The sequence below is a fragment of the Protopterus annectens genome, chromosome 1.part0, assembly GCF_019279795.1.
Source record: "Protopterus annectens isolate FY-2018-M chromosome 1.part0, PAN1.0, whole genome shotgun sequence".
Taxonomy (NCBI): domain Eukaryota; kingdom Metazoa; phylum Chordata; order Ceratodontiformes; family Protopteridae; genus Protopterus; species Protopterus annectens.
Genome location: NC_056725.1, coordinates 593,085,743 through 593,111,496, shown reverse-complemented (window position 1 = coordinate 593,111,496; position 25,754 = coordinate 593,085,743). Strand labels below are relative to the sequence as shown.

The 25,754-nt window shown below is 39.9% G+C and overlaps 1 protein-coding gene across 1 annotated transcript in view; it reads left to right on the top strand.

Annotated features, from left to right (window-relative positions):
- The window catches only part of RAB3GAP2 (RAB3 GTPase activating non-catalytic protein subunit 2), a 2,949,955-nt gene that overhangs the window by 1,515,339 nt on the left and 1,408,862 nt on the right, over window positions 1-25,754 (top strand). The window contains exon 13 of the mRNA XM_044061656.1: window positions 3,541-3,680. Coding sequence (XP_043917591.1) covers window positions 3,541-3,680 — 140 coding nt within the window. The remainder of the gene's footprint in view (window positions 1-3,540; window positions 3,681-25,754) is intronic.

The window sequence follows — 25,754 nt, the reverse complement described above, 5'->3', positions numbered from 1 at the left end:
CACTGAAAAATATACGGTATGCTGAAAATTCATAACAAGCCATTAGTAGAGGGAAAAAAAAAATAATCGCTAAGGGAAGAACAGAAAAACAAGAGGTTCATTTTAAAAGGGGTATATAAAGGAAGGAGAATGGATAGCATGGAAAAGGCATATATAGAGTCACTGACCAGGACAGGGTAATGAGTTGCAGAAGAGAAAAGAGGTGCAAGATAAAAAAAACTTTTTAGTTCCTGTCTGCAATGCTGGCAAACTGAGTTTGACTGTTAAACAAGAGGGATGATGGGGACTGGGGAGAGTGAATGTTTGCCTGCTTTCCTTTGGTTTGCAAAGAGAGAAGCAAAGGGGGAAGGAGACACTATATGGATGCCAGAGAGAGAACACATACTTAGAATACAAAAGTGCAGGGGAAGATATGACAGGAGTGTTTGGAGTATGACAGAAAAGATGCACTCAAAAAATACACCCTAGCTTGTTAGTCAAATGTGTCAAAATAATAAGGGGCTGATTGATAGAATGGTATGGTAAAGAATAGGGTTAAGATGGATTGAGAAGGGCAGTGCATTGATTGCAGAAAGGCCCAACCATAAGCAAATAAGATGGGGCAAAACAGGCAAGGGGAGCATACAGAGAAAAAGGAACTCACGGTGTCATATGTGAAAATACAAGAACCTAAGAGCTGAAGCTAAATTCCTGGGGACGCATGAAAACGTTGACTATAACTTATGCAAAGTAATTTTAGCTTTATCAGTCTCATTTGACTTTAACTGTTGCAGAAATATAATGTAGTGAATTCAGCTACTTCAAGAGATGCTGAAATGTTTTTAGATGGTAACATATGGAGGAAAGATGTGACAGAACAGTGACTGAATAATACATTATAGTGTGACTAAAAGATGACGGGGAAATTGTGTGTGAAAGTAGTGAAAGAGGATCTTGAAAAAAAAAATGATCAGACTTTTGTGATAAGATGTTAAGAAAAATGCATACATCGTGATGATCAGGTGGTAGAAAGGCAAACTAATGTGGGGAATGCAGTGTACTAATAAGAATAGATTAGAAACTGAAAATAAAATACTGTATACAGCAGCATTTTAGAAATTACTTGGTTAAACGTTTGGATTTTACAATGAATACTTGCATGAGGTAGAGTGTATAGGATTGCTCAGGAGCTACGGATGAGTTTTCTTAAAGGGCAGTTTCATAATGATTTTTCGTTTAAAGCAATGAGCTGTTAAGAATGAGTTTAAAGAAAAGGAAAAGAAAGAGTTTAGAAATGGGATGGGTACCACTGAGGAGCAGAGGGGGGGAGCTTGTCAATAAATCAACAGCAGTTTAGCACACTGCTGTCAGTGTAAATTTTTTACTGATAGTGGAGTGGGTGTATTTAAGTTTGGTGGTGTGGGAGCAGGGGGTCCTGCTCCCCCAAAAAACATTTTGTCCAAGTTTCACCAAGAGTGCTTTCGATGAAACATTTTCAGGACTTCTGTCTGAGAAAGCAATATCGAACTGTTAACATGATTCTGAGTAATGGCGTTAGTGAGTATATAGAGGACAAGGTGGAATATGCACATGAAAGGGGAGAGGATGCTAGAATAGTACTAATCATAAAGGAAGTGGATAGAAGCTTGACATGTCATTTCAGAAATTTCTGCTGTCTGATCCTCACTGACCAGTGGAAATCAAGCATATTTGCATTTGTGCAGGAGCTGACCTTACCTAGTTCAGAAGAATGAACAGCATAGTGAAAAGAGGGAAGGAAAAGGGGTTAAAAATGGTGAATGTGTAACATGGGAGAGGTGGTAGATCATTTCAAACGAAGCAAAAAAAGTGGGACTGCAGTGGCCAAACTTCAAAAGGCTTAACTGGCCAGATGCCTACTCATAACTTATGAAAATATAGAAGGAGCAGATAGTGATAATACAAGAGTTCAGGAAGGAGGTGCTAGAGAAGGTATGATAGAAGGGTATATATAATGTAGTGGGAATACAGGAATGGCAAAAGTGAGGGGGGTGATGGTGATGATTAAAAGGCTGCAAAAAGAGTAGAGAAAGGAAGGAGAGAGATTCTGTATAGTGTAGATTATGTTAAAGGATAATAGGCTGGATGATGCTGGATGTTCTGACCCAGCAAAATGTAGTAGTTTTTTTTTTTCCTTTCTTAAAAATGCCTCATCAGCACAGTGCAAGCAGAGTGTTTGACTAACCATTAGAAACACAGGGCTGTTATGTCCAGCTGATGTCCATTACTATTAGGGTGACTATACAATATCCCAACTAGCAAACTAAAACAATGAGTGAGAAGGTCACACAGAAAAAACACTCAATAAAAACTAAATGAAAACTCCAGCCAAGCTAGAACTTCCACTGAGTGACCTTTCAAACCTATGCCTCTGATCCAAGAGGTTTGAAAGGTCACTCAGTGTATTTTGTAGCATGGTGAGATAGCGGCTTGCTGTGCTTCAGTCAGATTAAGTTGGATAGGAGTGAATGGAAGACATCAGCTCACCCATTACAAGGCTGATGAGGGTCTGAAAGTGCTGGTATTCAAGTACAGCATTTTGAATGGGTAAGCACTGTATCATTTGTTTATCACTGAAATGTGGAAATTGTGAGGAATGGGACTTTTCTGACAAGCAGTGCACATCCACTCTAGCCGAGCCATTTATATGTGCGAGCACATACATATGCTCAAGTATTGCAAGACCTACTGCAGAAATGCTTTACCAGCCACCAGAGGTTAGAGAATGTAGGTAGTGAAAAAAATAACTTCAGGCAGATGCTGAGGATGACATCAAACACAACTGGAGCCTTTCTGTAGTCCATTGACTTGGAGATAGGTCCGAATTCTTGGGGTGACATCTCTCAAGAAGCAACCTCTATTGAGGAGGTTAAGCCAGACCTTGAGATCATGGGGATTAGGAGTACTCCATTAGGTCAGTGAATGACCAGAGCTTCATAGAGGGACCAGAAAAAGATGCAGTTAAAAAAACTCTTTTTAAATATGGGTCATCTTAAACTACAAAGTAGGATATCCTGAAGCCATGCACTTGATTACAAATTATTGTTGCATGGGAATTTAGTGATGTCCTGCATTCTGAACACACATTGCTATATCTACTCAGTTTAAGACTAGTTGGAAAACTCCATCCATCAGCAACCCCTTTTTCCCATTTTTGCACTGTATATAATCAGTTTTGAATAAATTGGTTGACTGTAGATGTACTGAATATTTTGAATGAAGTTTACAAAAACCTTTTATACAAACTCCTCTGTTACTTTAAGATGCAAGTTTTTCTTCATTTCCTAGTCCCCATGACATGTGGCTTTCCACTTTAAAGGTTTGACATGTAGCTTTCCAACTTGAAACTTTTTTTGCGAGAGCACACTATAGTTGCAACTGTGTTGCAAATATGTAGTTTTTGGTTAGCCTTCTGTTAGTGATTGAGTGTTTTTCTATTTGCTTTAAGTATTTGTCATTTTTCCATCTGTGTGGTGTTATGGAAGGAAATCAAGCTAGTTTTCCCTTTTTTTTCTTTATCAGGTTTGGGCTACCAGACTCTCGGAGACATGGGGAAAACATATGCCTGTCTCCATGTAATACACTAGCAGCTGTAACAGATGATTTTGGAAGAGTGCTTTTACTGGATGTTTGTAGAGGTGTGACAATACGCATGTGGAAAGGTAACATTTTTTTAATATTCAAAATCAGATCAAGATTTAACTACTTACTGGTATAAATTTTTAAGTTTCTGGACAGAGGTGAATCGTTCTCAGTATTTGCTGACTTTCAACTTTATATTTTCAGTACTCCCTATATCCAGGTTTTAGTCACAGAATCTATCATTGCAAGCAGTAGGTATAATGCAGGGAACAATAAATGTCCTTCTGTTGTCATGTTGCAGGATTCAAAACCCTTCGGTTATCCTCTGTTAGCTACCCAAACGTCCAGCCAGTATACAAAAGCTTCTAGTCACAGCTGGGTACATGGGATGTCTGATGCTGGCCGAGGGTGCTTGGGTCATAAAAGTGATATCTGCATGTACCCTTCTTCAGAACTTCTCTGCCACGAATCAAACGTCAGCTCTTCCTGCAGTCCCTGCCATTGGATCTTCGAATTTAAAAGATAAATAGCCCATTGGGACCGTTTTTCTGATTCTTTTGGGTCAGTGCATGCCTGTTTAGGTTCATGTCATCCAGGAAAGGAAAGTGCAGGTGCGGACTTCAGATCCCCCATAAGGACGCCTACAAGCTCTGCCTTTTCTGCTTAGGGCCTATTCATGACCATCAGACTTGTGTGATCTGTCAGGCTTTTGTACCTAAGACAATCCACAGTCGTCTGCGCGCCCTTAACATTTACTTAGAAAACCAGCATCTTAAACGCCTTGCACTAGCGGTGGAAGGGCCATCCAGTCAGACTGTAGAACCACCTAAAAAGAAGTCCAAAGTCTCTAGGCCTGAACCTGCTGTTGTACCTCCTCCACCAGATGTCCCTCCTGTGGACAATGTTCACCTAGAGAAACATTTGGAATCTGCCAAAATAGGTATAGCAGGTACTGTTTGGGAGGTCGCAGAACCTAGGGTGGAAAGCATGTCCATGAAGGTCTCGCAGACGGCCACTACGGATGAGGGGGAACCTCAGCTTGTTACAGCCATCCAGACAGGCTCTTTCACTCCTTCAGAGCAAACAGAATCCAGGCCCTCCTTAGGCCTTCTCTGAAAACAAAGCAAAAGACTAAACATGCCCCCCCCCCCCGAACACAGGAATGGAGAAAATAATGGTTTTATAAATAGAGATGACTGCAAGTAGGTGTATAGAAAATAGGCAAGAGGGGTCTGGAATGTACTGGAGAAAATAAGGAAAGGAACCAAGGTTTTTGGAGCCAATATCTAGAGAGGGAAAGGTACTGTAGTGGGATGAGACCAAGCAGAAGATTGGATTGCAGAACAGAGACTGCCTTCCTTCCAATGGATTTTATAACATGGTATAGGCAGATAAAAAGGGATAGGGTAGTGCTTATGTGAAAGACTATGGTCGAGTTTTATTTGTGTCTACAGTAGAAGCTTTTGTTAAAAAAAAAAAAAAAAAAAAAAAAAGCGATAACATATTTCATGCTAACTATAAAAATCTATCAGAGGAGGTTAGAAAATATTGGGAAGCGTGACTAGAAGGGAATTTTACAAAGGAAGAATGGAATGTCATCTCCGTGGCTCCCAAGTATGCAACAAAGTCCACGAAGGTTTAGAGTTTTTGCTTAGAAGTATTTGCATGTGTCTTTTTATACTCCAAGTAGACTTCAGAGAATTTTCCCACAGGTAGGTAGCAAATGCTGTAAGAGGGATGGGAAAGAAAGAGGTAATGGATTGCATGTTTTTTTTTTTTTTTGGGGGGGGGGGTGTAATGAGTTTGTATATTTTAAAAATTCCCTATAGAGTGCTTTGTTAGAAATTTTGGGAGCGCAAATTGTAACTAAGAAAATTATTCTTTTGAGATTTGCGATAAGATCTGAATTGTCTAGACAATGCTAAGGCCTTACTGCTTTGAATTTTGTTGGCTGCCAAAACGCAATTACTACAAAATTGAAATCAAAATCTGAACTAACTGCAGTTTTAGTACTGAATATGGTAGAGGAGAGAATTTATTTTATTTATTTATTTTACATTTGTTGACCGGGCTAATCTAGCTGGAGATATTTCCATTTTCAGTAGAGGCCCGGGGAGAAAAGCTCCACATACTTAATAATAATATAGAAAATACAAAGCAATAAGAGGCAATGCCACGTACCTTAGGAAGGAATTAACATAACATTGTACAGTAAACCATCAGGATTAACAAATTATGGTACATAACATTTACATAACATTTGTTGCCAGAGTAGTAATTTAAAGAAAGAGTGAGAAGTGAGGTTACAAGCTAAGAGTAGAGTATTAGTCAGGGTTGCAGCAAGGGCATAACCAGTAGGTTTTTAGGTGATTTTTAAGATTATGTTTGAAGAGGGGAAAGGAGGAAATTGAGGTTAGGTTGGGTGGCAGCATATTCCATTGCTTACCAGTGGTGATGGAGAACAAGGAGTCACCAGCCAAGTTGTTAGATTTGGGTATATAAGATAGGAGTTTATTAGAGGAGCGTAGGGAATGAAGATTATTATAGGGTGTTATAAGATTGTTTAATGTAGGTGTGTTGTTAGGTAGGTAGAAGATTTTATGAGCAGTTGTTAGTTGAGAGAGTAGCAGAGCATTTTGCAGTTCAAGCCAGTCTAGCTGATGTAGATTAATGCAGTGATGGGTTCTATAGGGCTTACCAGTTACAAACCTCGCAATACTGTTGTAGGCTTTGGTGAGTTTGTTGAGATTGTTTTGTTTTAAATTAGTATAAATGGGAGAAGCATAGAGGAGGGTAGAGAGTAAATGAGAATGGGCAACTGTAGTTCTTGCTTTAGGGGTAAGGAAGGGTCTTATCCTATACAAGGAGCCTAATTTTCTGTTAACGGACTTAATGGTGTTATTAATATGATTGTCAAAAGTGAGTTTTATTGTCTATTGTAACTCCTAATAACTTACAGGTCAGCTCAGGTGATATAAGGGTTCCATTACTAGCTAGGATGGAGAAGTGTATTGGAGGGGTCTTGTTGTTAGGAGTAATCAGAAGTAATTTGGTTTTTTTGGCATTCAAGAGTAGGCACTGGTTTTGGAACCATGTTTTTACTATGGAGAAGACAGTTTGGCTTAGAGATTGAAGTTCAGGGAGAGATTTTGCAGAACAGATGATAGTAGAATCATCAGCATACTGTATGCAGGTGGATTGAGGAATAGCTACATGAAGATCATTTATGAAAAGAGAGAAGAGAAGGGGTCCTAGAATAGAGCCTTGAGGGACTCCTAGTAAAACAGGGAGATATGAAGACAAGTGATTTTGCCACAAAACAGCTTGTTTTCGGTTGCTGAGGTAAGACTTGAACCAAAGGATAGAATTTGTATCCAGAGAGAGGGATTGTAGGGTATTAATAAGTAGGGAGTGATTGACCATGTCAAAGGCTTTGACAGGTCAATGAAGAGTGCAGATGAGAGGTAGTTATTGTTACGGTTGGTGTTAATAGTATTGGTGAAAGATAGTAGGGCAGTGGTGGTGCTGTGAAAGGGTCTAAAGCCATGTTGGCAGCTGGCCAGGATGTTATTTTTGGTTAGGTAGTCTATTAGCTGATGATGGATACATTTCTCCATGATCTTAGCTAAAGGTGAGAGTAGTGCTATGGGCCTATAGTTGGAATACTCATTAGAGTTGCCTCCTTTATGTAAGGGAATGATGTGGGAGATTTTCCAAAGATTGGGGATAGTGCTTTCAGAAATGGTACGGTTAATAAGAATAGATATAGGATGAGCAATTGCTCTGGCTGCAAGTTGAAGGTATTCAGCTGGTAGGTTGTCATCAGAGGGTGTACAGGGTTTTAGCTTGTGGATTAGTTTCTGGATAAAGGAGATTGAGATGGGTTTTATCTGGAAAATAGGAAGATTGTCATGTTGGGCATTAGGTAGGTTAGTGTTTGCAGAGGTTAGTTGGCTGGCCAGGGTTTGAATGGTCTCCGTAAAATAGGTATTGAAGGCATTGGCAATTTCTAGATTGGTTTTATTTTCTGACTGTAGGGGTGGAGGGGTACTAGAATGGCCAGGTTGAAGAAGGTTATTAATGGCAGTCCAAAATTTTTGTGGATTCTTAGTGTGAGACTGTTGAAGTTTACTGTAATAGGCTTTTTTGTCAGAGAGTATGGCTTTTTTAGTAGTATTACGTAGTTGTCTAAAGTTCAGGTGTTCTGAGACATCTCTAGTTGCTCTCCATTTAGCCCAGGATTTGTTTCTTATTAGTATTTTTTGTTTTGTGTCTTTTGAGAGCCAGGGAGCAGATTTGAACTTTATCCTGATAGATCTTTTGGGTGCGTGGGTATCTAGTATTGTTAAGAATTTGTGGTTAAAGTAGCTGACAGCTTCGTCTAGTGACGTCTTATTCGTCTAATAAAGAATTGGAGATGGGATCTTTAGAAAATGGAAAAAGCAAATAGCATGGAAGTTAATGGAAATTGTGGGAACAATGCATGCAGAATAATGTTCAGGAGGAGGAATGAGGTTTAAGAGAAGGCAGGAATTGAACAATATATGTAATGTTGGAAAGAATGATAATTGTTAAAGGGAAAATTTATATGTACACTGCATGAAAATAGGTTACCATGGCTTGTTTTATTTTCTATTGATGTATGTGTACCTATGTCATTGTTTAAAGTGTGATTTACTAAAGTTGTTAAAAAAACACTGTCTGGTGCCAGTTTAAGCTGCAAGGGCCTGCTCCTTCTGTCTGTATACTTAGTGTCAGGCATACAGTAGAGAGTCAATTATCCAAACTAATTGGGGCCGAGGGTAGTTCGGATAATCAAACACATAACTGAACTGGATAAAAAGCTTCTAATTTTTTTTTCCTGCACACAGGAATACACTTTACAACCATTCAGTGATTCCAATGGACAATAAAGAATATTTTTCACACACAAGCTTGGCTACAAGCTCAAAAAATATGCTCAAGCAAATACGTATAATGTTTACATGTTCAAACTTCATGATTTTTCCTACCTGAAAACTTTGGAACGCTGGTTCTGATAAATGACATTCCTAGTAATCGACATTCGGATAGTTGACTCTCTACTGTACATTTGGTCCATGCTCCTGGTGAACATTGTGCTCTTAGATTTACTTTGGGATTGAAATGCTAAAGCTGAGGAGAATTTGTATGCCCCTAACTTTCCTGAATCTGAGTAGTGGAGGATGGGTAAGACTATGATATCACTGTGATCCACAGAGAGGGGACGTCCTTGGAGCTCAAGCTGCAACTAAAACATGCCTTATGTGTGGCACAGATTTTGTATGCATGCTGCCTGTTGTATTTCTTAGGAATGTTATACGACTAATTTCTTCTGTGTAGTCTATAGAGTGTGGTACTTACAGACCATCTTGTTATCCTAGCCATTTTTTATGCTTTTACTGTTTCTGAATAAATGTTTTAGGACTTAGAATTTTATCATCCATATTACTTTTGACAAGACTAGCCTTTTTTTGTAAACACACATTATCTGCTAGCCTAAAATGTTTTGTTGCACTGGAACTTTCTGTTAACCTCGTTCTTTCTAGTGGTCCTTTCTATACCTTCAGCTGTTGTGGTTTGTGATGCTTTCCCATTTTGTAAGCATTTAACATGTTTAGAGGCATACAGATGATCACTTTATAGTATGCTGCCCCCCTGAGTGAGCTGTGTGGCTGGTAATCTATATCAAAAGGGGATGTTTGTCCATATATTGGCAAGCTGACTTATTGAATGGCAAGTGATCAAACCCAGTTGGTTGATCACTAGCAAATCGAAAACCACACAAAAAAAAACAAAACTTTTTTTTTTGCACTCCCTGCTAGTTTTATATACCAACTACAGTGAGGAAAGGCACATTCTGTGATTCCCACTGTACTGTGATCTCGCTCAGAAAAAAGCTGGTATCTGCAATAATCTGTTTTTTTTCTTTTGGCTCTACTGGATTTTTTTTTTCTGGTAAACAAATAAAATATTGACCACTTGTTAGCAAACCATCAAAATGATATACATTGCGTAAGTATTGACTTTAAATTTTCAAGGTGAAAAGGGCAAATAAAAATCGGTGTCATTTATATAGCAAGCATGCCTTCCTTCTTCACTCCTTTCCTCACCATTTAGGATGTTATATTGCCTTTTGTACCTGCAGGTCATCTCCAGATTTTTTAAATTTTTTTCTAGTCTTGTAGGAAGACAGACCTGAGGAGCTGGGCGACCACTTTATTCTTTTACATTATAGCCAATGTTTTGCACTGTTATCACCACTTCTTTGATGCAGCTATCACAATGTCGTAATTTGAGGAAGCTTTCACCAGAGCAGCAATCCTGTGATGGATGATTTCTTTAGAAGTTGTCCTGTAATCACTGAAAAAATATAAGGTATCCCACATAGAGCTGCTTAATGATAGTTCGGTAATAATAACTAATTAATTTTTTGAACTCCCTTAGCTGATCACTTAATTATCCATTTTTATGATATTCCAGATTTTGTAAAACAGAGTAGATTGGACATCTGTGGGTATACTTCTCAGACATTTATGGATGAATGTATTCTTTGAAATTATCTCTACAAAGTGGGGGCAGCACATTGTATATGGGCATAGAGCTATAGAAATGTAACTTTCAGATAACCTTTGCAGCAAAATTAGATTTAAGTTGTAAAATAACTTTGACAAGGCTGAAAATATAGCCTCAGAAACTGCAAGCTTAGAATTCCTTGTCAGGATGGCTGCACTCTGACCAACAGATCGATTAGAGCTCTCCTATTATAAAAACAGAAACTGTGGTAAGCAACTAGCAAGACACAGTTGTTCGGATACAGTTCAGTTACTGATTAGTCATTGCACTGCCTGGATGTCAGTAACCAAGAAAACTGGAGGAAGTAAGCGAAAGTGAACTAGATAAAGAAAAGAAAAATCTCTGGTGGGTAAGAGCCTTGCAGAAGTTCATCAAAAAACAAGTTAGGTTTCATCAGGAAGATGGCATCCAGTAATTTAGAGGAAAAAATAAATCAGATGCATACAGAGGTGTTTACAATAAGTAAGATACTATCAAAATATGTGCTGTCAAATGACAAAAGGCTGAATAGAATAAGCTTTAAGTAGCTATTAAAAATCAGAGGGTGACACGAAGGGAAAGACGGGCTAAATATGAGGCTTCTCAAGAAAAACTGTTTCAATATATAGAACAGGGGTGTCCGACCTTTTCAGTTGCAAGGGCCGCATTGAGTCAACAGAAATGGTCTGGGGGCAAACGGCAAGTGAGGACCCCAAAAAAAAAAAAAGGTCTCACATTAACCGAAGAGCAAAAAAAAAAAACAAAAAAAACAACCCAGGTTTATGCGGACTACTGTGGCTGTATTGTAGGTAAATTTGAACAATAAGTAAATTAAAAAATGCATAATATTTGCCCTACAATTCAATATCTCATTCTAATGATGTTCTAAAGCAGCCTGCATCCGTGCATTCACTAAGCCTGGAACATGTCTTACAATGCAGCAATGTAAAGGAAATTATTTTATAAACAGCAGCAGACATCCGTCTGATACGCATCTATACTCCCCTGCCCAGCGACATACTTATACATGCATACAACTTGCATGTTACATCAAAAACAGTGCTGGTAGTGTCATCTATAACTTCAAGTAAAGAAAACAAAAAATCCCTTGTCATCTTCCTCCAACTACAAGAGCGATTTACTGTAAATATCTTCTCATCTGCTGTCACTTCATATGTAACACACACATTAATTACAAAAAAAAAAGGAAGAAAGATCCTGGGGTGTGGTTAGCTCTCCAAGGTCAAATAGTCATATGCAGGCAGCCACCCAGTTCAGACTATCACTCTTTGAACAGTGGAATGCTTCAATTTTCCATAATAATAACAATAATAAACAACCTTTATACTCCCCCATGGGATTTTCTCACTGCCAACGAAACTCAGACCCCTTCAAAGCATCACTGAGGTAAATCCAACCGCTAGTGTAAATAATCATCAAGACTGACACAGGTGAGTAGCCAAGCAATCAGTGTCAGTCCGTGAAATAAAATAATAAAAAGGAAATGTGCAAGTGTAGTTTTAATAATTATGTCACAACATCTACCCTTTCACAGACTCCTGTAAATTGAACCATATCCGGTATCATAGATTATATTATGATACTTAGGGAAACCTACCCCAACACTCTTGCAGACACACACACACACACACACACACGCAGACACACACACACACACACACACACTCCAAAAAACAAATACAGAATGGAACATGACTGTCTGTTTTATTTTCTTTCTATTGTTGGTAGCTCAGAGTACAAGATGGATGACATTAAACTGATTCACTGCCTGAGGTACATACAAGTGACAGTCTCTCCTGTACTGCAGTGATGCTTGGGGGGGTTGATACTGCCAGTTTAGGTCTTCCTGATCACTAGCATCCATACATGGTATACAGTGCTTGTCTTGCTCTGTGGTCTGGCCAGTCTCTGCATGATCCAGTGCTGTGTTGGCCGGGGGGGATGCGTTCTAACAAATGTGCTCTATCCTCCTGGACAGCTAACAAGAACCACTACACCCAAGTTCTCTATGCGACTGTGCACAATGACTATGGATATGGTGACCTAACAAGAAAGACACAAAGCAAAGCTCAGTAATTTAACTGCCACAAGGTTTGAAGTGGAAAGAAGGCAATGAAAGGTGGGGGGGGGCATTTGCTATGGTAGTTAGATGTTACACCAGTGTGATTGATGCTTCAAATATTAACTTTCAAAGGTTAACAATGAGTGATTTTTGTCTAATTTCAGAATTTAGTCCAGTACACCAGATCTAAGACAAGCCCAAGGGGAGGATGTTAATGACAAAATCTCAGAACATCTACTTTAATGCTTTAATTCAGCACATGGTTCCCCAGTAAACTTGAGCCATTTGACTGTGGGAGGTACAGTTGAACTTTAAAAGTTTCAGCTCATGTTTCCTGGGCTAAATTGCATAGTGTTTACATAGCCCTAATAATGATGTCACGGTTACGGTCATGAAATTAAACTTTGGTGTCATACTTAATAAGTATTAATTAAATAAAGTAATAAGTAGTTAAAATAAAACACCATATACAAACGCTGACCCCTAATGGCACCAGTTCCACAGTAACAGGTAATGCAGTAGAGCTGTTGTAGTAATCCAAAAATCAGATCCAACTTGATAAAAAAGCTTTAATTGATCAACACAAGTAAGCGCTTTCACCCGAAGGCTTCATCAGACTTTTACAGAGCACAAACAATTCCTTGTAATTTAAATATCCCTCCATATAACATCATTGGTCAGAATGCTAATAATCAAGGTATGTGTTCTCAAAGCACTAGCACAGGTGAGACACAAAACATCTAAACTTCCTAAAATAAAACACAGTATGTTAAAAACATAACGACAAGAATAATACATAAATACAAGGAGTAAATAGTGATAAAATATGAAATATTCTCTAAAAACCTCAGTAGATGATTAAATATTGTCATATATAGCCAGAAAGCACTAGGAAATAGTTATATAAAAAATATTTATATATATTCTAAGTTAACTGTTGTAAAATACTTCATTCAGCTAAATGTTATAGCAAATGGCCACTCATAATGTGTTATAATATGAATGTAAGCATATAGTTTATTACTGTTTGGGTCTAAAGGGTCTCCTACTCTTCAAAAATGGTTTTATGTGTACCTTATCATTCAACCCTGGTGGTGCATCAGCCCTCCATCTAATAATCCATCTAGTTTCACATTCCAGGGTCCGATTAACCAAATCACCACCCCTAAGGTCACATTCCAATTTTTGTACAACACTGAACTTAAATGTATGATTGGAACCTAATTCTTTATAGTGTTTGGCCAGAGCGTTAAAACCTGAACCTATCCTAATATGATAGGCATGTTCCCTTATATTAGGATAGGTTCAGGTTTTAACGCTCTGACCAAACACTATAAAGAATTAGGTTCCAATCATACATTTAAGTTCAGTGTTGTACAAAAATTGGAATGTGACCTTAGTGTTTAATCGGACCCTGGAATGTGAAACTAGATGGATTATTAGATGGAGGGCTGATGCACCACCAGGGTTGAATGATAAGGTACACACAAAACCATTTTTGAAGAGTAGGAGAGCCTTTAGACCCAAACAGTAATAAACTATATGCTTACATTCATATTATAACACATTATGAGTGGCCATTTGCTATAACATTTAGCTGAATGAAGTATTTTACAACAGTTAACTTAGAATATATATAAATATTTTTTATATAAATATTTCATAGTGCTTTCTGGCTATATATGACAATATTTAATCATCTACTAAGGTTTTTAGAGAATATTTCATATTTTATCACTATTTATTCCTTGCATTTATGTATTATTCTTGTTGTTATGTTTTTAACATACTGTGTTTTATTTTAGGAAGTTTAGATGTTTTGTGTCTCACCTGTGCTAGTGCTTTAAGAACACATACCTTGATTATTAGCATTCTGACCAATGATGTTATATGGAGGGATATTTAAATTACAAGGAATTGTTTGTGCTCTGTAAAAGTCTGATGAAGCCTTCGGGTGAAAGCGCTTACTTGTGTTGATCAATTAAAGCTTTTTTATCAAGTTGGATCTGATTTTTGGATTACTACAACAGCTCTACTGCATTACCTGTTACTGTGGAACTGGTGCCATTAGGGGTCAGCGTTTGTATATGGTGTTTTATTTTATCTACTTTGTTTTCACGCTGATTCCGAGCTCTGTCAGCTTGCTGTGCACCCTTGTGTTGCTAAAGTAATAAGTAGTGACAGATTTAGATATTTCTAAAAGGCATCATGCTTGATAGTACTCTTGTGTGGCTCGGGGGGGGGGGGTAGATTCCACATCTCTGAGGAGCGTCTCTTTTTGATTCTTAAAGTAGGGCTGACAGACCTGTGCACAACCATGCTTGTCAGATTATGCCAAAAGATTTAAATTAAACCTAGCATGAACATGTGGTATACTTCTATAACATTAAATAAATACTTGGAAATTAAGTGTGTAAAAATTTGAAGATAAACTAAATCTGCCAGTTTTTCAAAGCTTTGTATACATTACGAGAGACCAAGACAAGAGAATCATGAAATGTACATGTCAAGCACTAGAGTCGGTGATGGAGTCCCATCTCCAACAATCTTCTTCTCTAGGGCAGATCTATTTTAGCAGCAGTCTGTGCATTGGTTCTCTGTTCATGTGACACTTCTACCATCTCTGACCACTGCTGCCTACAGGCACAATATTAGTTCTCTTAGTCTGTCCCTTAATATGTCTACCAATATAGTCACTGTCTGAGTCTTATTTTGTTACCCCATGTACACTGTTCAGCTACTTTCAGGCTGCTGACAATCAGTGATATCATACTCCTTTCACCCCTGTTCCTCTCTACTATCTTCCTGTCCACCTGTAGAAGTACTCTGAAAGGAGTGTTAATGTTTACCTTTTGCTTTCAGTTCTTGCTCACCCTGATTAGCACTCAGCCTCCCAAATGTCCACCTTGTGGGAATTTTTAGGTTGTCAGCTAATATCACAAATACCTTTTTTATTTGGTTGGCTAATACAGCTGTATGCATATTATAAACTACTCTGGAATGGAACTTGGAAAATTTCTCAGTGGTTATTCCTCCCATCACTGAATGAGTTAAACGCCTTCCTTCCTTCCTTTCTTTTTTTATTTCCTTGTGACTAGACATATTCCAAACAAGTTAAAAAGATCTTATTAAAATTACTTACCTTACCTTTTGCTATGCAATGTAGTGTAACTGTAGTCAGTGAAATAAAATAAATCCTCTCTCCACGATCTCGCTCCTTCCTTCAGCTTTACCAGAACTATAAAAAATGACCGAACGGTGTTTTCGCGCATGCGCATACCAGCGGAACGACGCTGGTATGAAAAAACGTGAAAAAACGGATGTTGGCGCATGCGCAGAACAGCAACAGTACGCAAACGTGTAAACACACGGAAAAAAAGTTAAATTAAAATTAAATTTAAATTTAAAGGTCGCGGGCCGCATGGAAGAGCTCTGAGGGCCGCATGCGGCCCGCGGGCCACGGGTTGGACACTCCTGATATAGAACTATAGCAGAGCAGGCAGAGAAAATCTGAGATTTACTGTTGTACCAGAGAAACAGAGGAACAGATTGTATTCATTTTGTGAAAGTACAAATAAGCAACTGGACTGGTATTCCAAAGCAACATTTGTTAACTGAAAACACAATGTTCCAAATAGGGCAGTGTGAAAGAAGTGCAGATCTCTAGTAGTAAAGATGCAGTCATATTGGCAAAAGAGATTGCTCCTGAGAGAATTGTTGCAGAAGGCTAAATTAGCATCAGTTGGGGACACCAGAATGTTCCTGTTTTACACCAGGCAAGAGTGTTTATCCCTGTAGTCAGAGAATGTCAAGAGGCAGATGTGAGACTCAAGTTGCTACGTGTCCACCTGTCTTCAGAATATTTTTTTTTTCTATTCCAGGATGGAGTACAGGCTGTAATACACCTTTTCAGTATGATTAAATCTACCGATCTGAAGTAGTTGACTTCATTTTGTCTTCAACTTTGGCCGCATCACTACCATCTGATCTGAGCTCTGTCTCCTTCCTTCCCTCAGATCTCATTTGCCGTTGAAAAGCTACGCATTGTGGTTGCTGAGCTCCAGGCTTTTTGGGTAAGTTTACTACCTTTTCCCTTTCAGGTGTGAAAGTAGGTCTTCCCTTTTCTTAACTTTAACCACCCTCTACCCGCGTTTTCTGTGGGTTTTGTTCTCAGTTTAAAAAAAAAAAAAAGGTGTAGTAGTAGTAGTTCCCCCTTGGCCTTCCCGCTCTCTCTCCTCTTTGAGAGAGAGAGAGTGTGTGTGTGTGTGTGTGTGTGTGTGTGTGTGTGTGTGTGTGTGTGTGTGTGTGTGTGTGTGTGTGTGTGTGTGTGTGTGTGTGTGTGTGTCTGTGGAGTTTTGCGGTGTCCTAAAATGGCTGAGACCCCCCCAAGCCAGTCTTTAGGAAGTGCACGGAGTGTGGCCATAAGCTCTCCCCAACTGATGGCCACACTCTGTGCATAGTGTGTTTGGACGTGGCCCACTTACTTACCTCCTGCCCTATCTGCACGTACTTCAACCTGCAGGCCCTGAAGGACAGGAGGGCTAAATTGATCTTGAAGGCCTTGCTCCCTTTATCGGGGATAGCGGTCCCCGTAACTTCTGCTTTGGCAGCTTCATCCACTGCCGCTTCTTCTTCTGCTTCTCCCCAGGCCCCTGGGACTCAAACTCCCACCTCAAGGTCTGGGGAGGGAGACAAACACAGGACAGCCAAACTTAGAAAACAGTCTTCGGACCGCTCGGATCTGGCAGGGCCTCCAGCTAAAGCCAAGACCCCTCCTAGGCCTAGTACTCCTTGGCTCTGCTCACCCAGGTTCTCCTCGGAGCTGGGGACTTCTAGGCCACCCTCAAGGGCTTCCCCTCATCAGCACTCCCAGCCGGTGTCAGTAGCTTTTTCTTCTTCCTGGTCAGCCCGTAGTCTTAGTGAGGCTGAGATAGACAGGATGATTTGGAAGTTCGACACCTAGATCCAGATGGGAATCTTGCCAGCCCTCTCTCCCTCCAGAGCAGGGAGCTCGCAGACTTTCTTCACCCCTATAGCTCCTTCTCCAATCAGTCCATCCGTTTTGGAGTCTTTGGATCCAAGGATCCTTGGGGTCTGAGGGTCAGTGCTGACGGTACCCTGTACCTCATCTACCGCCTGGGTGTCCCCTCCCACATACCTGTTTGCGAACCTGATAACATCTTGGGCATGGAAGGAACCGAACACCATGGAGCCTATTCCCAAGCGTCCAAATAAAATTCTCAGTCCCCCACCAGACAGGGCTAGCTGGAGTAAGAGGTCACCAGTAGACACTATGATGGTGGTAGCTGCCACTAAGAAAGAGCTTGCACAGGAGAGCTCTATGGTCCATCCTCCTGACCGGGGGTAAAGGAGTATTGACCGTTTGGGGAAAGTGGGTGTATGCTTCAGCAACCTTTACCATATGGGCACTGAACTGTATGGCACATGTCATCCGACTGCAGTGTGACCTGGTTAACAAAGTCGCTGTGTCACCCTTGGAGTTCCTGTCAGTGGAAAGTAAGAAGACATTCTCCACATGGATGGCCACTCTAAAAGCAGTAGCTAACACTGCCATATGCCACCTTTCCCATGCTATGGAGGGAGCCGCCAGGTCAGCAGGGTCCAGCATTGCCATGAGGCGTCATGCCTGGCTCCGGCTGTGTCAGGTCTTGGACCGCTTCAAGGAGTTGTTTTCTAATGCCCCCTATGATGGTTCTTCCCTGTTTGAAAGTATGTGCGTAAAACACTGGCCCAGAGTGAGGAGGACAGGAAGACTGTCTGCCATTGGGATCTGCTTCTCTGCCCCTCAAGATCCTTCTCTAGGAATCAGCAAGGTGCGAAGATGATGTGGTTCCAGAATTCTCAGTTCTCCTGCGACACTCAGGACTTATCTTCCCCCAGAGGCAGAGGGGGCTATGAAAGACGCTGGCCCAGAGGCAGGGGGGGTCCGAGAAATTTTGGGTCTTGATAACCATTCTTGGATAGGCCCGTGCAGCAGCCCTGAGGGGCTGCCCGACTGCTCGTCTCTGGAGAAGTCAGGGGTCACCTCTCGCTACACTCAACAGAGTGGGAGTCCATAACAACAGACTATTCTGTGTTGCAAATGATATCCAGAGGTTATTGCATCCCATTCATAGAACCACCTCTCCCACCAAAACACCTCCCAGACTTTCCACCAGAGCAGTAGGAAGTAACAGCACTGGAAATAGACAAGCTGCTAAGAAAACGAGTCATCCAAACCGTTCCCCCAAGACCAATCTGGATTGGGAATTGATTCCAGGTTCTTTTAAGTGCTAAAGAAGACAGGGGACCTAAGACCAATTCTGGATCTTCCCACCTAGAACCTATCTGTAGCCAAGGAAAAATTCCGGATGGTCACCCTTCAGGCCATCCTGCCCTACCTGCAGAAAAAGGACTGGATGTGCTTGATCGACCTCCAGGACGCATACTATCATAACAAAATGAACAGGCACTCCCGCAGGTTTCTCCACTTCCGGCTGGGAGCCAATCATTTTCTGTTTAGGGTCCTCCCCTTTGGTCTCACCACAGCGCCCAGGGTGTTTATCGAAGTGATGGCAGTAGTAGTGGCTCACCTGAGGCTTCAGGGAATTCAGGTCTTTCCTTACCTTCATGATTGGCTCCTTGCTGTCCCCACCAAGCGTCTGCTGTGCCAAGCCAGGGACTATTTCCTGGTGTTAGCGAGCAGTCTGGGCATTACAATAAACCTCGGCAAATCGTCACTGACTCCAGTCCAGACCCTAGACTTCATAGGAGCTCAGTTGGACACCTTACAAATGGAGGTTTACCTCACCCCAGAGAGGGTACACATTTTAAGACTTCATGTTTCTTACATTGTACAGGCTCATCCTCCTTCAGCGGAAATAGTTCTGCATGCTTTGGGTTCCATGGCAGCCACAATCAATCTTCTACCCTCTGCATGACTTCGTATGCGAGTTCTCTAGTGGATGCTAGCAGTGCAGTGGTCTCTACTAGATCTGCCTTTGTCCCATCCAGTTCAGATTTCCCGGGCTTGCAGAGAGTCTCTTCTCTGGTGGATTCTCTCCCTGGACCTGGTCAAAGGACGGCCCTTTGTTCCGTCCTTTCCCATAACCACAGTGACCACGGACGCTTCCCGGCTAGGGTGGAGAGGGCATTGCTCGGGAAGAACTGTCCAAGGCACGTGGTCCCGTTCCGAGACCAATTTGCATATCACCGTCCTGGAGATGAGGGCAGTTCTTCTAGCGTTGCAAGCCCTTCGTGCCCATCTTCCTCTAGGGATTATTGCTGTTTAGTCAGACAACATGTCAGTAGTCTGGTATATCAACAAACAGGGTGGAACCAGATCTTACCCCCTTTGTTGCAAAGTAATGAGAGCGTGGGAATGGGCGATTTTCACCAACCGCTTTCTGGTGGAAACGCACATTCTGGGAAAGTCCAACATTCTGGCGGACAGGCTCAGCAGGACTATTCTGATGCCTTACGATTGGTTTCTGAATTCTTCAGTAGTGGAACAGTTCTTCTTCAAGTGGGGTCGGCCTTGCTGCATTCTGTTTGCATCTCCTTCCAACGCGAAAAGCAGCAAGTTCTTTGCTCTGAACCCCCCTCAGGGGAAGCCCCCAGAGAGACACAGGTTCATGCTTGGCCTCTCGTCTTCTTTATGCTTATCCCCCAATACCTCTCATTCTGAAGTTTTTTCAGAAAGCTTGCAAGTTGGGGAGCACAGTAATCCTTATTGTCCCATCCTGGCCTCGCCATGTCTGGTTCCCCTAGCTCTGGTCTCGCCTGACAGTTTTGCCAGGGACCCTGGATCTGGTTCCAGATCATACTTTGCACTCCTCTGTGATTCATCACCCAGACCTGGACATTCTAAAACTCACTGCTTGGCTGCTGCACTTCCATTAATAATTAGGACTCCCGGGTTATCCTCTCTGGTTAAAACCATTTTGGTGGTGGCTCACAAGTCTTCTACCAGAAAAATTTATCGTAACAAGTGACAATGGGTCTCGATATGGGCCTCTCAATGGGACCTAGATCTGTTTATGGCTCTGGTTTCGGCTGTTCTGGAATTTCTAGTGGGTATCTTTCATGAAGGTGCTAGCTCTTCTTCCATTAAGGTCCAACTGGCTGCCATCTCTAACTTCCATGTGGGGGAAAACATGGCTTCCCTAGCTTGTTTCAGATTTTGTAAAATATTCCTTTAAGGTACCTTTCTTTTAAGACCCCCGGTAAAAGATTCTGCACCTCCATGGGACCTCATCTTTGTACTTCAGGCTCTAGTCTCCCCAACCTTTGAGCCTACGGCATCAGTAGATTTACAATTCCTGTCATGGAAAACTGCCTTTTTGGTGGCTTTTACTTCTGCTAGGAGTGGATCAGAACTTCAAGCATTGTCCGGTAAAGTTCCTTACATGGTTTTTCATAAGGACAGGGTTTCTCTGCGCTGCGCACTAATCTTTCCTTACTTCCTGAGGTGGCGTCAAAACTGTATCATCAGTCAAACTGTAAATCTTCCTGTTTTCTTTCCAGATTTCCAAAATTGGGGTGAATACAAGTTGCACTTGTTGGATGTACATAGGCAACTGAGGTTTTATTTACACAGAACAAAGTCTTTTCACAAATCTGACCAGTTTGTCTCCTATTCGAAACCTTTTCTGGGAAGCCAGTTTCAAAAGTGACCATTGCTCACTGGAGTTCCCAATGTATCATTTGAGCATATTCTGATAGGGGCATTTCTCCTCCGGGTCAGGTGAAAGCCCACTTCACGAGGTCTATGGCCACCTCAGTGGCTTTTAGGTGTAGGGTGTCACTGGATGACATTTGTTCGGCAGCTGCTTGGTCCTCATCTCACACCTTCATATCTCATTACAAATTGGACATTGTATCCAGGAGTAGGGCATCCTTTGGCTCCATGGTGCTCCAGAATATCCTTCCATGAGGGCCATCCAGGTGTTGGTAGCTGGGCACTCTGTCCCACAAGTTGAAGACCAAATGAAGTCAACTACTTCAGGTAAAGAAGTTATGTACTCACCATAACATTCCATCTGAGTAGTTGTACTTCATTTGTCTTCAGCCATCCCCCCTCCTTCCCCCCTGACTTTGTCACTGTTGTTCTAACCTTGTATATGGGAGAGGAGCACTGTAGTGGCTCATTGGTTATGCCTGGCTTAGTTTTTGGGAGTCATCAGTGGTAAGGTCTTATTGGGTCAGGCTTATTTTTTCTTGAGCAGCAAACTTGATCTGAGGGAAGGAAGGAGACAGAGGAGCATTATGGGTAAGGGGCGGAGCTTGAAGTTTTCATCAGATGCTAGTGATGCGGCCATCTCAGAGCCGATTCGGATCCGAATACCCATAGGTTGAAGACAAATGAAGTACAATTACTCAGATGGAACATTATGGTGAGTAAAGTGCCTTTGTTGAAGGTTGTGCGTCAGAGCTGGTAACTCGGCACGTAAAAATCCACTACCAAACGTTAGCAGACTGGAGTTTCACTGTGGCGACCCCTAACCAGGATAAGCCGAAAGACACAAACATAACATCTTTTTAAAATTAAATAACAAGAGAAAAGACTACCAACAACAACGCGATTTCAAGTCCACGAATAAAAATCAAATCAAGTAATTCCAAAACATAGTGGGACTCAAAAATGGCCAAGGATTCCAGTATAATTCACGTTTATTAAGTAAAGATCACATAAGTGCTTTCACAGTTACCTGCATCATCAGATGTGATATAACACCTAATTAACTCTATTTAAAAGCTAAAATCAATTAGAACCATCTGAATCACATAATTAACAGCTTTAAATGTACCATACATTTAAATATCAGAAAACTATCAGAAAACATAAAAACATTAAATTACACTTAGTTAAAAACCCATTATATTTAAAACATAACATCAAATGTTTTCCAGTCACCTAAACAGTGGCCTGGCTTTCAACATAGGTTGAATGTGAACCTTGTCATTAAGTCCATGTTCGTAATCACCCTTTAGCTTAATAATCCACTTGGCCTCAAGTTGTTCTGTGAGGTTTTTAATATCCCCACCTCTAATACTTTCTATAATTCTACCTTTAGCCATGAATTTAAAACTATGTTCAGTATTATAGTCTCCTTAATATGTCTAGCCAAGACATTGAAACTACTCAGTTTACTAATGTGGTAAAGATGTTCTTTAATTCTGTCTTTTAAACACCTATCAACATAACATTTTTGGCATAACGCACAGTGTGCTAAATAAACAACATGTGCTGTATCACAGGTAGCAAAAACACTAAATATATATCTGCTGTGATGATCTGGGTGTAAAGAACTTCCTGCAGTATCAGTATACTTGCAGACTATACATTTCCCACATGGTTTAGTAAAGCAAGGGCTAGCCTTAGCTTTAATGTCCTTTGAGTATTATAACTGCCTCTTCAGGGACTTCATATTTTTAAGAAAAAACTTAGGTTGAGTATCAATCAATTTTCCAATCTCAAAATCAGTAGTTAACAAAGGCCAACATTTCCTAATAACTTGTGTATAATAACTAAATTGAATAATACAAAGGTACCTTCAACTTCTTAACTAGCTTAAACATCCCTTTTTCACTGCTGCTACTATGGGCTTCTGAAAAATAAAGGCTTAGCATTACTACCTCTTAATCTAATAACTTTATCTGTATCCTTAATAACTTCATGCTCATTGTAGCCCCTTTCTGCAAAAAGTTCAGGTAGACTCGTGGTATGACTGTTAAAATCTTCTTCTACATTCAATCTAGAGGCTGTAAAGGCCTGATTTTTCACTACATTTTTAAATATGTAAGATGGGTGCATACTGTCACGAAACAACAAATGGTTGCAGTGACATGGTTTCTTAAACAACTTAGTCCTAATTTTACCCTGACCATTAATAACAATATTGTCATTCAGGAAATGTATACTTTTTTTTACAGAGAAGACTAAAGAAAACATAAAAATGAAGTACTAGAACTAATATACATATACTCCTCAAAAACTTGAAGCTCATGCAGGGTTCCATCCCACAGAAAGAATATATCGTCCACAAATTTGCAATAAAAATAATGAATTTACTAAACAGACCATGTATAATATACTCATGTTCCCAAATGCCCATATCTATGCCATTGTTTTGCCAATAAAAAAACTTTATCAAAAACAAAAACATTATTGTCCAAAATAATTATCAGAAGAGTGCTATATAAATCAATTTGATCATTAGTAAAGCGATCCTGTTGGTTCAAAAACTGTCTAACACTCAAAATACCAACATCATTCGGAATGACGGTAAAGAGGGACATAACATCAAGAGTGACCAAAAATGCAGTGCCATCAATAACCAAACCTTGAGTAGCTGTAAATAAATCAGTCAAGAAATGCTTTGTGTCTTTTAAGATATACCTATTCATATTCAAAAGCAATCTAAGTGCTTTCTCAATATAAATAGCCATAGGCTCAGTACACCAGTTCCATCCTGCAACAATAGGGTGCATTGGAGGGTGTACAGGATCCTAGTGCAATTTAGGTAGCCCTTGAATAATAGGTGTCAATGGATTAATAACAAACAAGTAATTATATAAAGACCTGTCTCTTTTATTGCTCTATAACATCCTCTTTAATATATAACCTATGTTGTTGACCATATAATCAACTCTTTTGTTGTTGACTGTCACGTAAAAGTTAGTATCTGACAACACTGTAAACATTTCATTATTATACCATTCTTTATCAAGCACTGCAATTGGCCCACCCTTGTCAGCCGGTCTTATTACAATATCATGATTATTCTGCAGTTTTTTCAAGATTAAATACTCTTCTTTAATCAAATTCAAATGTTTGAAAAATACATTCCTATTATCAAACCAAGACTCAGAATTACAATGAGGCAACCAGGCCTTTGTCTGAAAAATTCAAACAGCATATATTCTTCAAACAGAAGGATTTATCCAAGTAACATGTCCAGTCTGTGTAAAATTCACAACTCACTCACAGTTCATTTATTTGAGTAACATAAAAACTGTAAGCGCTTTCGCTAGATAGCTTCCTCAGACCTTCAAGAACAAGCACACCTTTCCTTTCCTTATATACTACCTTCAAATATTTCAAAATGTGTCATTACCAATCAGAATACTTCTTACATGGTCATGTGTCTAATTTAAATATTTATACAAAAATAAAAGCAAAGGTAAAAATGCAGAAGTAAAATAATAAAAGCACAGCAACAACTTGCTCAATATAAAATGTGTAAAAGTTATACAGCACAAATATAACGCATATAACATGCAGTAATGTATACAGAAATAAAATAATAAATGCACAGCAACAGCTTGCTCAAAACACAATTCAAAAATACAATTCAAGAACACAATTCAAGAATATAGTTCAAAATATATAGAGGTTATGCAGCACAGTTATAACACGTATAACCTGCACTGATTTATAATATAGCCATAATACAACCATAGAAGTCAGAAATCAAATAATTTGAGTTTCTGACTTCACTTTTTCATCTTCCTATTCTTTAGGTAAGGTTTAATAGAGGCTCTTAAATTGAGTCATCTTCCTTTGTCTGCTCTAAAGGCTATTATCCATCATGCCTCTCTATTTTCAGTAAAATTTCTGATGTCACCTTTTCTAATACTTGGTACAATAACCTCTATAACTCTGAATTTAAATTTATGTCTCCCCCCTTCTTGCATAACATGTTTGGACAGAGCATTATGCTCACTTTTAGTATGAATATTATGAAGATGTTCCCTTATACGATCTTTAAAAACTCTTGGTTTTACCAACACAGAATGAGTGGCAACATTTGCAATCTGCTAAGTAGACCACATGAGATGTCAAGCAAGTAGCTGCTGAAGTAAATGTGAATTCTTGACCTGTATCTGGATGTACAGATTTATTACTGATATTAATATGTGAACAAAAATTACATTTACCACAGGGCTGAGTACTGTATTATTTATCTTTATGTGTTTCTGCATTTTTTCCACGACAAAGCAGTCTTTTTAAATTCTTCTTATTTCTGAGGTTTTGACAGACTCTATAGTGTTTTTCTGTTGTGGTCCATAGTGTGGTTGGGCCCTACCATCCCTAAGACTAGTGACACAACTTAAATTTTCTTAATTTCGTTGGTGTGATAGCCCCTCTTTGTCATCTTCTTTTCTAAGCCAACAATTTCATTCTTGAAGCCTTCTTCTGTGGGGTTCGGCCTTGAGGCTCTCATCCCTTGTCCTTTTATTAAGTTTCTAAAGACATAGTTTGGTTGCATACTTTGTCTAGATAATAAAGATTCCTATGACAAGGGTTTCTTAATACCCCTGTGTTTATAGAACCATTATGTAGTCTATATATAGATCAAAGTATTCCACTCTTTTACTAGATGAGGCCATGGTAAATCTTAGACATTCAGTTAAGGTGTTAATCTGATTCTTAAAAATGAGTAACTGTGCCTGAGTTCCTGTCCAAATTAGGAAGAGGTCGTCCACGAAAAAT